Source organism: Rhamphochromis longiceps, unplaced genomic scaffold, assembly GCF_057381845.1.
Source record: "Rhamphochromis longiceps isolate RC_006_pf unplaced genomic scaffold, R_longiceps_female_GT1.1 unmapped_scaffold_4, whole genome shotgun sequence".
NCBI classification, from domain to species: Eukaryota; Metazoa; Chordata; class Actinopteri; order Cichliformes; family Cichlidae; genus Rhamphochromis; species Rhamphochromis longiceps.
Window position 1 is genome coordinate 1,782,378 of NW_028187224.1, and position 12,309 is coordinate 1,794,686.

Consider the following 12,309-nt stretch of genomic DNA (forward strand, 5'->3'; position numbering starts at 1 on the left):
TCCTGTTTCCTCTCGTATACAGGGGTAGAAGAGCTTCTCTGTCTCGTAGGAAGTGAAGGCCAGTCGGTTTCAGAGATTTCAGCTCGCTGTGCTCTGCCCGTGATACGTCCTCCGCCTTCCAGGAGACATGATTTATGTCTTGGTTTTGCACCAAGACAGTCCAAGGGGGGATTATCACTTGAGGATTTATAATAATGCACAGAGTCTACTTTCTTGGTCATGTTATCTGTGCTCCTTAGCTGTGTACTAGCTTGCTCATCGCCATTGTTTTGAATCAAAGGCAAGGTTGTTTCATTTCCACACAGTCCATTTACCTCCACGTTTACTTCTAAGCGATGAATTTTTGTCTCCAGTACTACAATCTTCTGCAGGAGGCTGTGGTAGTCATCTGTGGATAGGGAAGGCATCTTGTTGCTAGTTAGCCTAGCGGTTAGCACCTTTCCAGGCTATTGGGGCTGTTCGGTGCCCAGACACTGTAATCAGGCTTCAGCTGTGTCTAGGCCACAGACACACGGAGCGCTGAGGATAAGGTAACTATAAAAATGTTGCTGTTTCTGTTAAGAACACTTTAGTCCTAATGATCTATAAGTGTCCAGAAGCTATCGCAGGTAAGCTCATACGGAAAAAAGGGAAAAAATCAGCATAAAAATCAATAAAAGAAGAAAAGCATTTAAGGAGCAAACAGATGACGCGTCCACACTCGCAAAAGATACCATTGGGTAAAAGCAGCACAAAAGAGCAGCTATGTCTTCAGTGAGAGCCAAAACAAACCAACTTTTCAGCGTGAAACAACTCAGTTCATGTAACCTGAGGAAACTGTAAGTTTTCTCTAAATATCTTTTAGCTGTGGTTAGCTGGATGTCAGTCTTATGTTACAGACGCTGTGTCGAGCTTGAGCTGCGAGTCATATTTTCGGCGCTACATTGTAGTGAGATAAGTTTGTGGGTATTTTGTGCAGCTTCAGCTGTCCTTTTAACTGCTCGCTGGTTAGCTAGCGTGAGCTATAAGCTAACAGCTAGCATGGTTAATGACGCTAGCTTGTTTAGTTTAAACAGTCTGCATTAAGCTGGGCAAACACTGTGCGATTTTTTTTTTTCAGTCGCGTTATTCAGCTCCTGCTCAAACTGTACAATTAAATCGCAGAGGTTAGAAGTTCATAGGTCACGATGCAGGGTCTCACACTATATGGCCTGATGCTCTGATGCAACCCGAGTGCTCAAACTGTGCCTTCATAACATGAAGCTTATCATACAAAATCTGTCCCTCGCTCTCCCTCTCTCTGTCTTACAGACACACACACCATCAACTTTGCTAAATTACTAATGAAAAACATTGACCAGGCAGCTGTGATTGAGTAGCAATGTCCATCCAACTCTTTTCATGGTTGTTGTAGTCATAATAATTTTGTGAGGCCACATTGAAAAGTGTTGGATACAGAAGCGTAGTACGGAAGCGTAGAGCCGCCACCCAGGCAAAAGAAAAATAGAGCTATGTCACATTATAACGTGAAAAGTTTATTATTATAGTATACTATTGTTCTAACAATATTAGATATAGTTCTAACAATATACTTTTCATGTTTGTACAATATACTATCATTTAGGTACAATATACCTATTACAATATACATAATTCTCACGTTCGTACTTGCACTCGTTCTTATTTTAAACTTAATCTGGAATGCAGGATATGAATGACAAGATTTTGTTTTTCATATTTTTCATTATTTTTCAGTTTCAATTTTTTCTTCAGTTTCATTTTAAGCTGGCATCATTTTAACCCTACACACCCTAAAATTTAGTATTTGTTGATGAGATGTTGAAGTGTTAATTGAACAAAGTTAAAATACAGTGGAACCCCGACTTACGAAATTAATCCGTTCCCGAGGGTCTTTCGTAAGTCGAAAATTTTCTTAAGTCGAAACAGCCATTGCACCTTTTGAGTGAGGTGATGCTGAACGATAGGCTAATTGCTAACTAGAACAACAATATGTCGTTCAAGTGGAACAGCGAAGCACGAGTACGGAAGCCAAGGGGTTGTCACATGATTTGGAAGGCCTTGTGGGCATTGTAGGCTCAGCCAATCAGAGCCAGCGGATTTCGTTACACCGGCATTTTGCCGTACCATGGGCAGAAATATTGCCGTTCATTGCCTTCGTAACTTGAATTTTTTGTTAAATGGGGTATTCGTAAGTCGGGGTTCCACTGTATTTTTCACATGATTTCGACTGAGAAGCATGTTTATGTCTCTTTCTTCTTCCTGTAGAGGAGGAGCTTGCCAGGGTACGGTCAGCCTTTGTCTGGAGGGTAACAATAGAAATCCTTAAACTGCTCCTTGAGGCCCTTGTAAGTGATGGTATCTTAAATAAGTTGGAGGAAGAATCGATACTGGAGGGGAACCCACTCAGAGCAGACAAGGCACGCAGCTTGATCGACACAGTGAGGAAAAAAGGAGACAAAGCATGCAAGATAACAATCAAGCATCTTCAGATCAAAGATCCTTCTCTTTTCTCTCAGCTGCGTTTGAACTCTGATCCATCTGCTCAACAAGGTGAGGTCATGCATCAGATACCATGAATAAAAATGGTCACCTTGCAGTTTGTTGAGATGTGAAAGTGAAACCTCAGAATTCATTGTAAGAAAAAGGAGAGGGCAAGAACGTCATTCTACGACGAATGTTTGGATTTGTTACATGCCTGCAAATGTATTTTCTAAACTACATGGAGGAATTTTGATGATCGTCATAAACCTGTGAAACTACTTAGATCTAATGTGAGCTGTATTTAATTAAACACAAGTGTTCTTTACTTTTAAAAACCATGCAAACTGATTGCCTTAAAAAAGAAAAGTCAGAGTGTTTCTCTAACAAGAGGACACTCTTTAAGCATCGGTCATTTGACTTAAATGTTTAATGAAAAAAATGCCACATTTACATATAATAAAGCAAATTGTGGCCAGAAAGGGTTTACATTATCTTTTTCCATTGTAAATTACGAGAAGAATTAAATGTGAATTACTGAATCTCTCTCAGATGCTTCTTTAAATAACATAGCAGTGGGGAACGTTATGACACTTCAATGTTGTTATTTTTGGTTACAAAGTTTGGAGAAGAGGCACAGAAAGCAGAAACCTGTTTAGCCTGCACATGTTGGCATCAGGTACATATGAAAAGCTGCAAAGCAATGCAGATGTGGAGGTTCAAAACATTTAACGTGGCTTTTTTCAGGAAATACATTTAGGAATTCCTGAAGCCCCTTTTTGATTTCTGGTAGAATGAGTATATTAAAAACTTGATAGGTTAAATAAAGGCCAAAGTACATCACATAGCTCCTTCAGACCAGATTTGTATTTTTCCTTCTTTTTTTTCCTTTTTTTGATTCAGATGCTCTTCAGAAGTGTCAGCCTAAACTCAAGTCTCTCTTAAAGAAGAAGTTCCAGTGTGTGTTTGAGGGCATCGCTAAAGCAGGAAACCCAACCCTTCTGAATCAGATCTACACAGAGCTCTACATCACAGAGGGAGGGACTGCAGAGGTCAATGATGAACATGAGGTCAGACAGATTGAAACAGCATCCAGGAAACCACACAGACCTGAAACAACAATCAGACATGAAGACATCTTTAAAGACTCACCCAAAAGACAGGACCTGATCAGAACAGTGCTGACAAAGGGAGTGGCTGGCATTGGGAAAACGGTCTTAACACAGAAATACAGCCTGGACTGGGCTGAAGACAAAGCCAACCAGGACATCCAGTTCATATTTCCATTCACTTTCAGAGAGCTGAATGTGCTGAAAGAGGAAAAGTTCAGCTTGGTGGGACTTGTTCATCACTTCTTTACTGAAACCAAAGAAGCAGGAATCTGCAGCTTTGAAGACTTCCAGGTTGTGTTCATCTTTGATGGTCTGGATGAGTGTCGAGGTCCTCTGGACTTCAACAACACTAAGAGTGTGACTGATATTACGATGCCCACCACAGTTGATGTACTTCTCACAAGCCTGATCAGGGGGACGCTTCTTCCCTATGCTCACGTCTGGATAACCACACGACCTGCAGCAGCAGACCAGATCCCCCCTGAGTATGTTCACAGGGTGACAGAGGTCAGGGGGTTCACTGACCCACAGAAGGAGTACTACTTCAGGAACCGATTCAGAGATGAGGAGCAGGCCAGCAGGATCATCTCCCACATCACGAAAGCTCGAAGCCTCCACATCATGTGCCACATCCCAGTCTTCTGCTGGATCACTGCTACAGTTCTGGAGGATGTGCTGGAAACCAGAGAGGGAGGACAGCTGCCCAACACCCTGACTGAGATGTACATCCACTTCCTGGTGGTTCAGGCCAAAGTGAAGAAGGTCAAGTATAATAGAGGACGTGCAACAGATCCACACTGGAGTCCAGAGAGCAGGAAGATGATGGCGTCTCTGGGAAAACTGGCTTTTGATCAGCTGCAGAAAGGAAACCTGATCTTCTATGAATCAGACCTGACAGAGTGTGGCATCGATATCAGAGCAGCCTCAGTGTACTCAGGAGTGTTCACACAGATCTTTAAAGAGGAGAGAGGACTGTACCAGGACAAGGTGTTCTGCTTCATCCATCTGAGTGTTCAGGAGTTTCTGGCTGCTCTTCATGTCCATCTGACCTTCAGCAACTCTGGACTCAATCTGCTGGAAGAACAAACAACCCCCAAGAAGTCTAACACAGGAGAATCTGCAGAGACACACTTCTACCAGAGTGCTGTGAACAAGGCCTTACAGAGTCCAAATGGACACCTGGACTTGTTCCTCCGCTTCCTCCTGGGTCTTTCACTGCAGACCAATCAGGCTCTCCTACGAGGTCTGCTGACACAGACAGGAAGTAGCTCACAGACCAATAAGAAAACAGTCCAGTACATCAAGGAGAAGCTCAGTGAGAATCTGTCTGCAGAGAAAAGCATCAATCTGTTCCACTGTCTGAATGAACTGAATGATCGTTCTCTAGTGGAGGAGATCCAACAGTCCCTGAGATCAGGAAGTCTCTCCACAGATGAACTGTCTCCTGCTCAGTGGTCAGCTCTGGTCTTCATCTTACTGTCATCAGAAGAAGATCTGGATGTGTTTGACCTGAAGAAATACTCTGCTTCAGAGAAGGCTCTTCTGAGGCTGCTGCCAGTGGTCAAAGCCTCCAACAAAGCTCTGTAAGTAAACATGAACTCATCGCTTCATTCTTAAAATCATGGGAAATAAATCAGAGGTGCTCAGTTCAAAGAACACTACCACTTTAGAAAAATTTAAAAATAGTCACTAAAATAGTCATGATACTTTAAATATTTCTCTCCAGCAGGACATGTCAGCATTTCTGAAATATTTTTGTCTTCAACTCGAATCAAAGCACAATCCAGATCCAGCCTATAAGAACATGAGCTCTGATCCTTCAGCCCCTCTGACAGGTTTATTATCCTCAAGTTGTTCACTTGTCTCCAACAACCAGGAGTCTAGCTCTGTTTTTTAAAGCAAATACTTGAGCTACCAGACTGCACCTACATCGTTTTCAGATGTTCTTATTTTAAGGTCTGGTTTGTGTCTCATCTTTATTGCAATCCCCCATGTCTCTCTGTTTTTCAAATATAAATCTGTTACCTCGGTGTGGCCAGAACAACATGGTGAACCCAAAATACAGACAAAGGTGAAGGAACTGAATATTACTAGACGTGAAGGCTTTATTTACACACAGGAACTTGACACTTGGAATTTTTTAACATGAACTGTGAACTATGGCGGAAGTCAAGCACTTGAAGCTGTGAGCATGAAGTGGGCTCTGTGGTAGGTTTCCGGAAATGGGTCTTGGTTGATGGTAATCTGAGTCACTGTAACAGAGGTAGAGCAGCATCAGAAAGATCACTGGTGGAGGTTACAGTAAGTGAACGAGGTTATCTTCAATGTCTTATTTGGGGTTTCTGTAGCTCAGGAGGTAAAGCTGGTCTGATCTGACCTACTGATCAGAAGGTTGGTGGTTCGATCCCTGGCTCCTCCAGTCTGCATGTCAAGTATCCTTGGGCAAGATACTAACCCCAACTTGCTCTCCGATGCATCCATCAGAGTATGAATGTGCGTGAATGTACTTAGAAAGCACTAAGTTCAGATAAAGTGTTTGTGAGAATGGGTGTGATTGGGTGGATGTGGCATGTTGTATAGAGCGCTTTGAGTACTCCGGGAGAGTAGAAAAATGCTATATAAGAATCAGTCCATTTACCATTTACTTGTCAGCAGTCGGAAAGCAACTTGGGGAAGGCAGGTGGTGAGGTCTGGGTGAGTACTTGTTAGCTTTGAATCCAGGCAAAGTGGTCCAGTAAGTCTAAGAGACGAAAGGCATTAATGTGGCTGTGAGTGAATCAAGAAGACCAGCATCCAGGAAAACGTGACTGAACTGCAAGGGTGAGTAGATGATCCGAGGATTAGGAGGTTAGCAGAGTTATTGGGAGTGCTGATGTTATATTCAGCCTAGTAGATTACTGTCAGGTGTGGACAATGGACAGGCTGACCAGGCTTCACCCAAAGGCAGAAACCAGAGTCTAGTGGGAAACCACCGCCGCTCACACAGACCATGACAGCAGCATGACCCCCCCCCCCCCCCCCCCCCCCAAAGCATTCTCTTTCACTTGGCATCATTTACCTCTCCCTTCTCCAATTTCTGATGTGTCCACCTTTGCAATGATAACTGTGATCAGGGTGAACCAAAAAGGTGCCGTGGTGAACAGATACTTAAGTTTGGTGAATGCAGTTTCAGCTCTGGGGGACCAGATGCATGCTGAGACTTGAGTGGTGCAGCTACCTGACTATAGTTTAAAATGAACAGTCTATAAAAATTTGCTATTCCCAAAACCCATTGGAGATGCTTCTTGAATCTACAATGGGTACAAGGGGTAGGCCACTCTGTTAAAGCTTTCACATTTGCCAGATCCGTCTTCACCTGCCCCCGTGCCAAAATGTAACTGAAAAAAGTTATTGATGAGGAATGGAATTCACACTTTTCTGCTTTGACATAAGGTTTATTCTCCAGCAAACGTTGGAAAAATTGCATGGACATGAGACTGATGTTCCTCGCAGGTTTTGGGAAAAATGAGGATATCATCCAGATACACCAATACGAACCTGTCAAGGAAGTCCCGGAGGACATCGTTAACTAGTCTTGAAACATTGCGGGAGCATTAGTTAACCCAGGCGGCATGACCAAATACTCGTAGTCCCCCAATGGCATGTTTAAAACGGTCTTCCACTTGTCTCCCTGATTGATCTGGAAAAAGTGGTAAGCGTTGCGGATGTGGGGTTTTGTAAACCCAGTGGCACTGTGAAATGGCCTGAAAGCAGAGCTAATGAGGTAATAGGTACTTATTCTTGATGGTAATATCACTGAGGCCCCTGAAGTAAATGCATGGCCAGAGAGAGCCATCCTTTTTCCCCACAAAAAAGAAGTTCCAACTTGAGATGACAATCGTTGGATTATGCCTGCACCGAGGGATTCCTTAATGTACTTTTCCATAGCCGCACACTCAGGTCTAGACAGGTTATACAGCCAGCTAGAAGGCCGGGTGGAGCCAGAGAGTAGTAGTTCTATGGTGCAGTCATGTGGTCTGTGAGGTGGCAGTGAAAGCGCTTTACTTTTGCTAAATACTTCCTGAAGATCATGACATTTGGTGGGGACAGAGGAGAGATCTAAAACAGTCTCAGTGTTGGTTGATGGTTCCACAGGTTCCGGTGGATGGGCAGAAACAAGGCAATTTGAATGACAGAACAGACTCTAACTGATTACCCTCTGACCTGACCAGTCTAAGTGGGGGTTATGTAATTCTAGCCAAGGAAACCAGAGTATGAGTGGTTTGTGAGGTGCATGAAAAGCAAAAAAGGTAAGTGTTTTCTTGTGATTGCCAGGGGTGACAGGCTCTGTGCGCTGAGTTATGTGAGGGGACACTCGGTTATTTAATGACTTAGTGGGAATGGGCGGATTAAGGGGGCATAGAGGGATGTTTAACTGTCTCGCTAACTCAGACTCCATGAGGTTCTAATTGAACAAGAGCCTGAAAGGTCTGGTTAACTAGAACAGAGAGTTGGAGTTGCAATCTGGGTTTTTATGTTTGTGTGAGTATCCTCCACGCTTATCCCTGAACTTTCCAGTGGGCAGACCCTGGTGTGGAATCGAAAACAGACAGGTTCATCACGAGAAGCAAGCTGATCTTTCATGGTTTGATTTAATGACTGAAAAACATACAGCGGACGGTGGTTAGCACTGTTGCCGCACAGCAAGAAGGTCCTGAGCAAAAGTCTTTACAAACTCAACCAGGAAATCATCATGCGAGCAGAAAGAAAGAGGATGAGCAGATAGGTAAGCAAGAGAAACCCGCCAGCGTCCCAGGTTTCCAGAGAAGGTTCAGGTTCTAGGTACCTGAAATGGGATGTAATTCAATTCAATTCAATTTTATTTATATAGCGCCAAATCACAACAGTCACCTCAATGCGCTTTATATTGTACAGTAGATCGTACAGTAATAGATACAGAGAAAAACCCAACAATCATATGACCCCCTATGAGCAAACACTTTGGCGACAGTGGGAAGGAAAAACTCCCTTTTAACAGGAAGACATTTTTGGTGTCAAAGTCAAAGCACAGATCCACCCAGTCTCTGTATTTCAGCTTATTTCCTTTATACACACATTTAACAGGAACAGTTTCAGACAGCTAGTGTTTACCTGACATTACCTGCGTACCTCACAGTTTGCAGGTAATGGGCATAATAATTACTGAACAGAGACATCCTGCTGTGAACTTTGTTGCTGTGGATCTAAAATGTAAAAATACATCTGAGAAGATTTCTAATCATGATTTTATGAGCCCCCAAAGTTTGATTCTGTTCATCTGGACGTAGCGCTCTCAGCGGGAGAAACATTTTGTCACTCATCAAGATGACTTCTTCAGGCTCAGCTGACTGCAGCTTTCCCCAATCTTATAAAGAGTACATCTGCATAATGACTCAAACCTAATGGTCAAGGAACTGACTTCCCAGCCTTATTGTTCCTTCAGTGGGCTGGTTTCAGTCATTATGCAAATGTACTTTTTATAGGGTTGGAAACCAGAAGTCAGCTGAGACTGACGAAGTCACCTGGATGAGTGACGAAATGTTTCTCCCACTGAAAGCGCTACGTCCAGATGAACAGAATCAACTTTTGGGATTTACTAACCTGGATGATTGAGCATGGATCAAGACGGGTTTTTATGAGGTATACAGTTTCTTATAATTTCTAAACCAGAAGGTTGAGGAGATGGAGCTCATGATAACTGGCTACTGCCCTTCAGCGTGCTTTATGAAATCATCCAATCAAAATAAAGTTGGCCTTTAGGGAGAGCGGGGCTTTAAAGGGGAATGAGCCAAAGCAGCTTTTAGACAGAAAATGAAATGAGAGTCCAGGATGTGATACATTATTTATAACTACATTTACAGTAATCACACATATTAGAATTAATAAAGTGACCAGCAGTACTGTAGTAAGTGTAATACTGCAGTACTCACAGGCCTGTGCCAGCAGACACTGAACTACTGTCACTAAATCAACCTGGTCTTCACTGGTTTCCATTTACATACATTGGAATAATTGTGTGTTTAATTTGAAATATTTTTCTTCTGTTACACTTAAATTCTTGAACATTTTTTTATTTAATTGTGCATTGTAGTGTACTCATTGTATGATAGTGTATACAGAATTATTAGCTCAGTAGGTAGAGTGGTCGCCCCATGATCATAAGGTCAGGGGTCGAATCCACCGAACAGCTACCTTGATGGTACCCCTGAGCAAGGTACCATCAAGGTACCAATCGTGTGCACTGGACTGGTAGCACTCATAGTGTCATAGGTTGGTTTTTTTTGTTTTTTTTTAAAGGTTTAACATATAAACAAATTTCATTTGATCACATATATTTTTTGTTTTGTTTTGTTTTTTCCCTTTCTCTCCCAGACTGAGCAGCTGTAACATCTCAGAGGAAGGCTGTGAAAATTTGTTGTCAGTGGTCAGCTCCCAGTCCTGTAGTCTGAGAGAGCTGGACTTGAGTACCGACAGCCTGAAGGCTTCAGCAGTAAAGCTTCTGTCTGCTGCAGTGGAGAGTCCACACGCCAAACTGAATATTCTGAGGTCTGACCGATTTGTATTCTTTTTTCTTTTGTTTGTTTGTTTTGTTTTTAACTGATAAAATAAATCCAGCAATTTAAACAGTAGAGGTAAACTTGATCAATTTACTGTTGTTTCGTACCACATCTGCTCAGCATAAAACAACAAGGATTCTTAAAATATAAGATTAGTTATTGCACCCTGATTACACTTTAACATCAGTCTTTGTTCATGTTTTCATTTTCAGACTCAACGTCTGTGAACTTCTAGCGGAAAACTGTGAAGCTGTGTCCTCAATGCTCAGCTCTCAGTCCTCTACTCTGACAGAGCTGGACCTGAGTATCAAAAATGTGCAGGATTCAGGAGTGAAGATTCTGTCTGCTGGACTACAAAGTTTAAACTGTAAACTAAATACTCTGAGGTCAGATCAATTGACATTTTGTTTTTTTTAAATGAACCAATTAAACATTTTATTCAAGGCTTCCGGTTCCGGCGCTCGTGGGGATGGACACCTAGTACGAGAGCTCTCGACTGAAACTTATTAAAACTGCCCCAAGTAAATTAATACACTATCTAAGTGCACATAAAGAGGAAAAAGGGGTTTAAATGATGTCCAGAAAGAACAAAATAGCTAAGAAGTTAACGTTTGAAAACGTGGAAGATGGCAATGTGCAGCTAACAGAAGGGGCTAACGTTAGCCCCTATAGGGCTAGCCGAGGCCACTCTCCCACTCCTAGCCGCGAGGATTCTGGGACAGAAGATGAGGTTGACCCAGCAAGTTTGACGCTGATACTGAAAGAACTGAGAGGCGTTGGGAAAGAGGTGAAAGAATTTCGAAAAGACACGAAAGCGCAACTGGTGGAAATAAGGGGTGAGTTGGATAAAGCCAATGCGCGGCTTAATGATGTGGAAACCAGGGTTGCAGAACACAAAGATAAGCTCCAGAACACAGACGAGATTTTGTCTGAGATACTAACAATGCAATTCAATGTTATTTATATAGCGCCAAATCACAACAAAAGTCACCTCAAGGCACTTCATAAATACAGAGAAAAACCCAACAATCACATGACCCCCTATGAACAAGCACTTTGGCGACAGTGGGAAGGAAAAACTCCCTTTTAACAGAAAGAAACCTCTGGCAGAACCAGGCTCAGGGAGGGGCGGGGCCATTTGCTGTGATTGGTTGGAGTGAGAGAAGGAAGACAGGATAAAGACATGCTGTGGAAGAGAGACAGAGGTTAATAACACATATGATTCAATGCAGAGAGGTCTGTTAACACATAGTGAGTGAGAAAGGTGACTGGAAAGGAAAAACTCAATGCATCATGGGAATCCCCGGCAGCCTACGTCTATTGCAGCATAACTAAGGGAGGATCCAGGGTCACCTGGCCCAGCCCTAACTATATGCTTTAGCAAAAAGGAAAGTTTGAAGCTGATCTTCAAAGTAGAGAGGGCGTCTGTCTCCTGAACTCAAACTGGGAGCTGCTTCCACACCCAGTCCAACATAGCCAGGCTTTCTTTGCTGCTTTGACAAAACCTCAAATCCCAGTCAGAGATGATGAGCATCATCACAGTGATGATCATTTCTCTATTAACCCAGGCTTTCTGCTTCAGGATCTGTGCACGCTCACAGAACAAGGAGACCTTTAAACATAATTTCACTAAATGGATGGATTGAGCTCAGCCTACAGATGAACTGGTGCCAGAGATCATAAAGAACATCAAACAGTCAAATTCAACACTTTTAATGGAAATATGAGATTAATCTTAAAAGTAGAGATAGTGTCTGTCTCCTGAATCCAAACTGGAAGCTGGTTCCACAGAAGAGGGGCCTGAAAACTGAAGGCTCTGCCTCCCATTCTACTTTCAAATACTCTAGGAACAACAAGTAGGCCTGCAGTGTGAGAGCGAAGTGCTCTAATGGGGTGATATGGTACTACAAGGTCATTAAGATAAGATTGGGCCTGATTATTTAAGATCTTGTATGTGAGGAGCAGGATTTTGAATTCAATTCTGGATTTAACAGGAAGCCAATGAAGGGAAGCCAATACAGGAGAAATCTGCTCTCTCTTTCTAGTCCCTGTCAGTACTCTTGCTGCAGCATTTTGGATCAGCTGAAGGCTTTTCAGGGAGTTTTTTGGACATCCTGATAATAACGAATTACAATAGTCCAGCC

At 42.7% G+C, this 12,309-nt stretch overlaps 1 protein-coding gene across 2 annotated transcripts in view; it reads left to right on the plus strand.

The window, feature by feature from the left end:
- The window catches only part of LOC146640643 (NLR family CARD domain-containing protein 3-like), a 133,891-nt gene that overhangs the window by 98,705 nt on the left and 22,877 nt on the right, over positions 1 to 12,309 (plus strand). Inside the window, exons 4-7 of one of the 2 annotated variants that reach the window (XM_085399943.1) lie at positions 2,266 to 2,550; positions 3,382 to 5,173; positions 9,981 to 10,154; positions 10,378 to 10,551. In XM_085399943.1, the coding sequence (XP_085256069.1) occupies positions 2,266 to 2,550; positions 3,382 to 5,173; positions 9,981 to 10,154; positions 10,378 to 10,551 (2,425 nt within the window). Of the gene's footprint in view, positions 1 to 2,265; positions 2,551 to 3,381; positions 5,178 to 9,980; positions 10,155 to 10,377; positions 10,552 to 12,309 lie in introns of those variants that run through there. The other variant, XM_085399942.1, reaches the window with a different exon arrangement.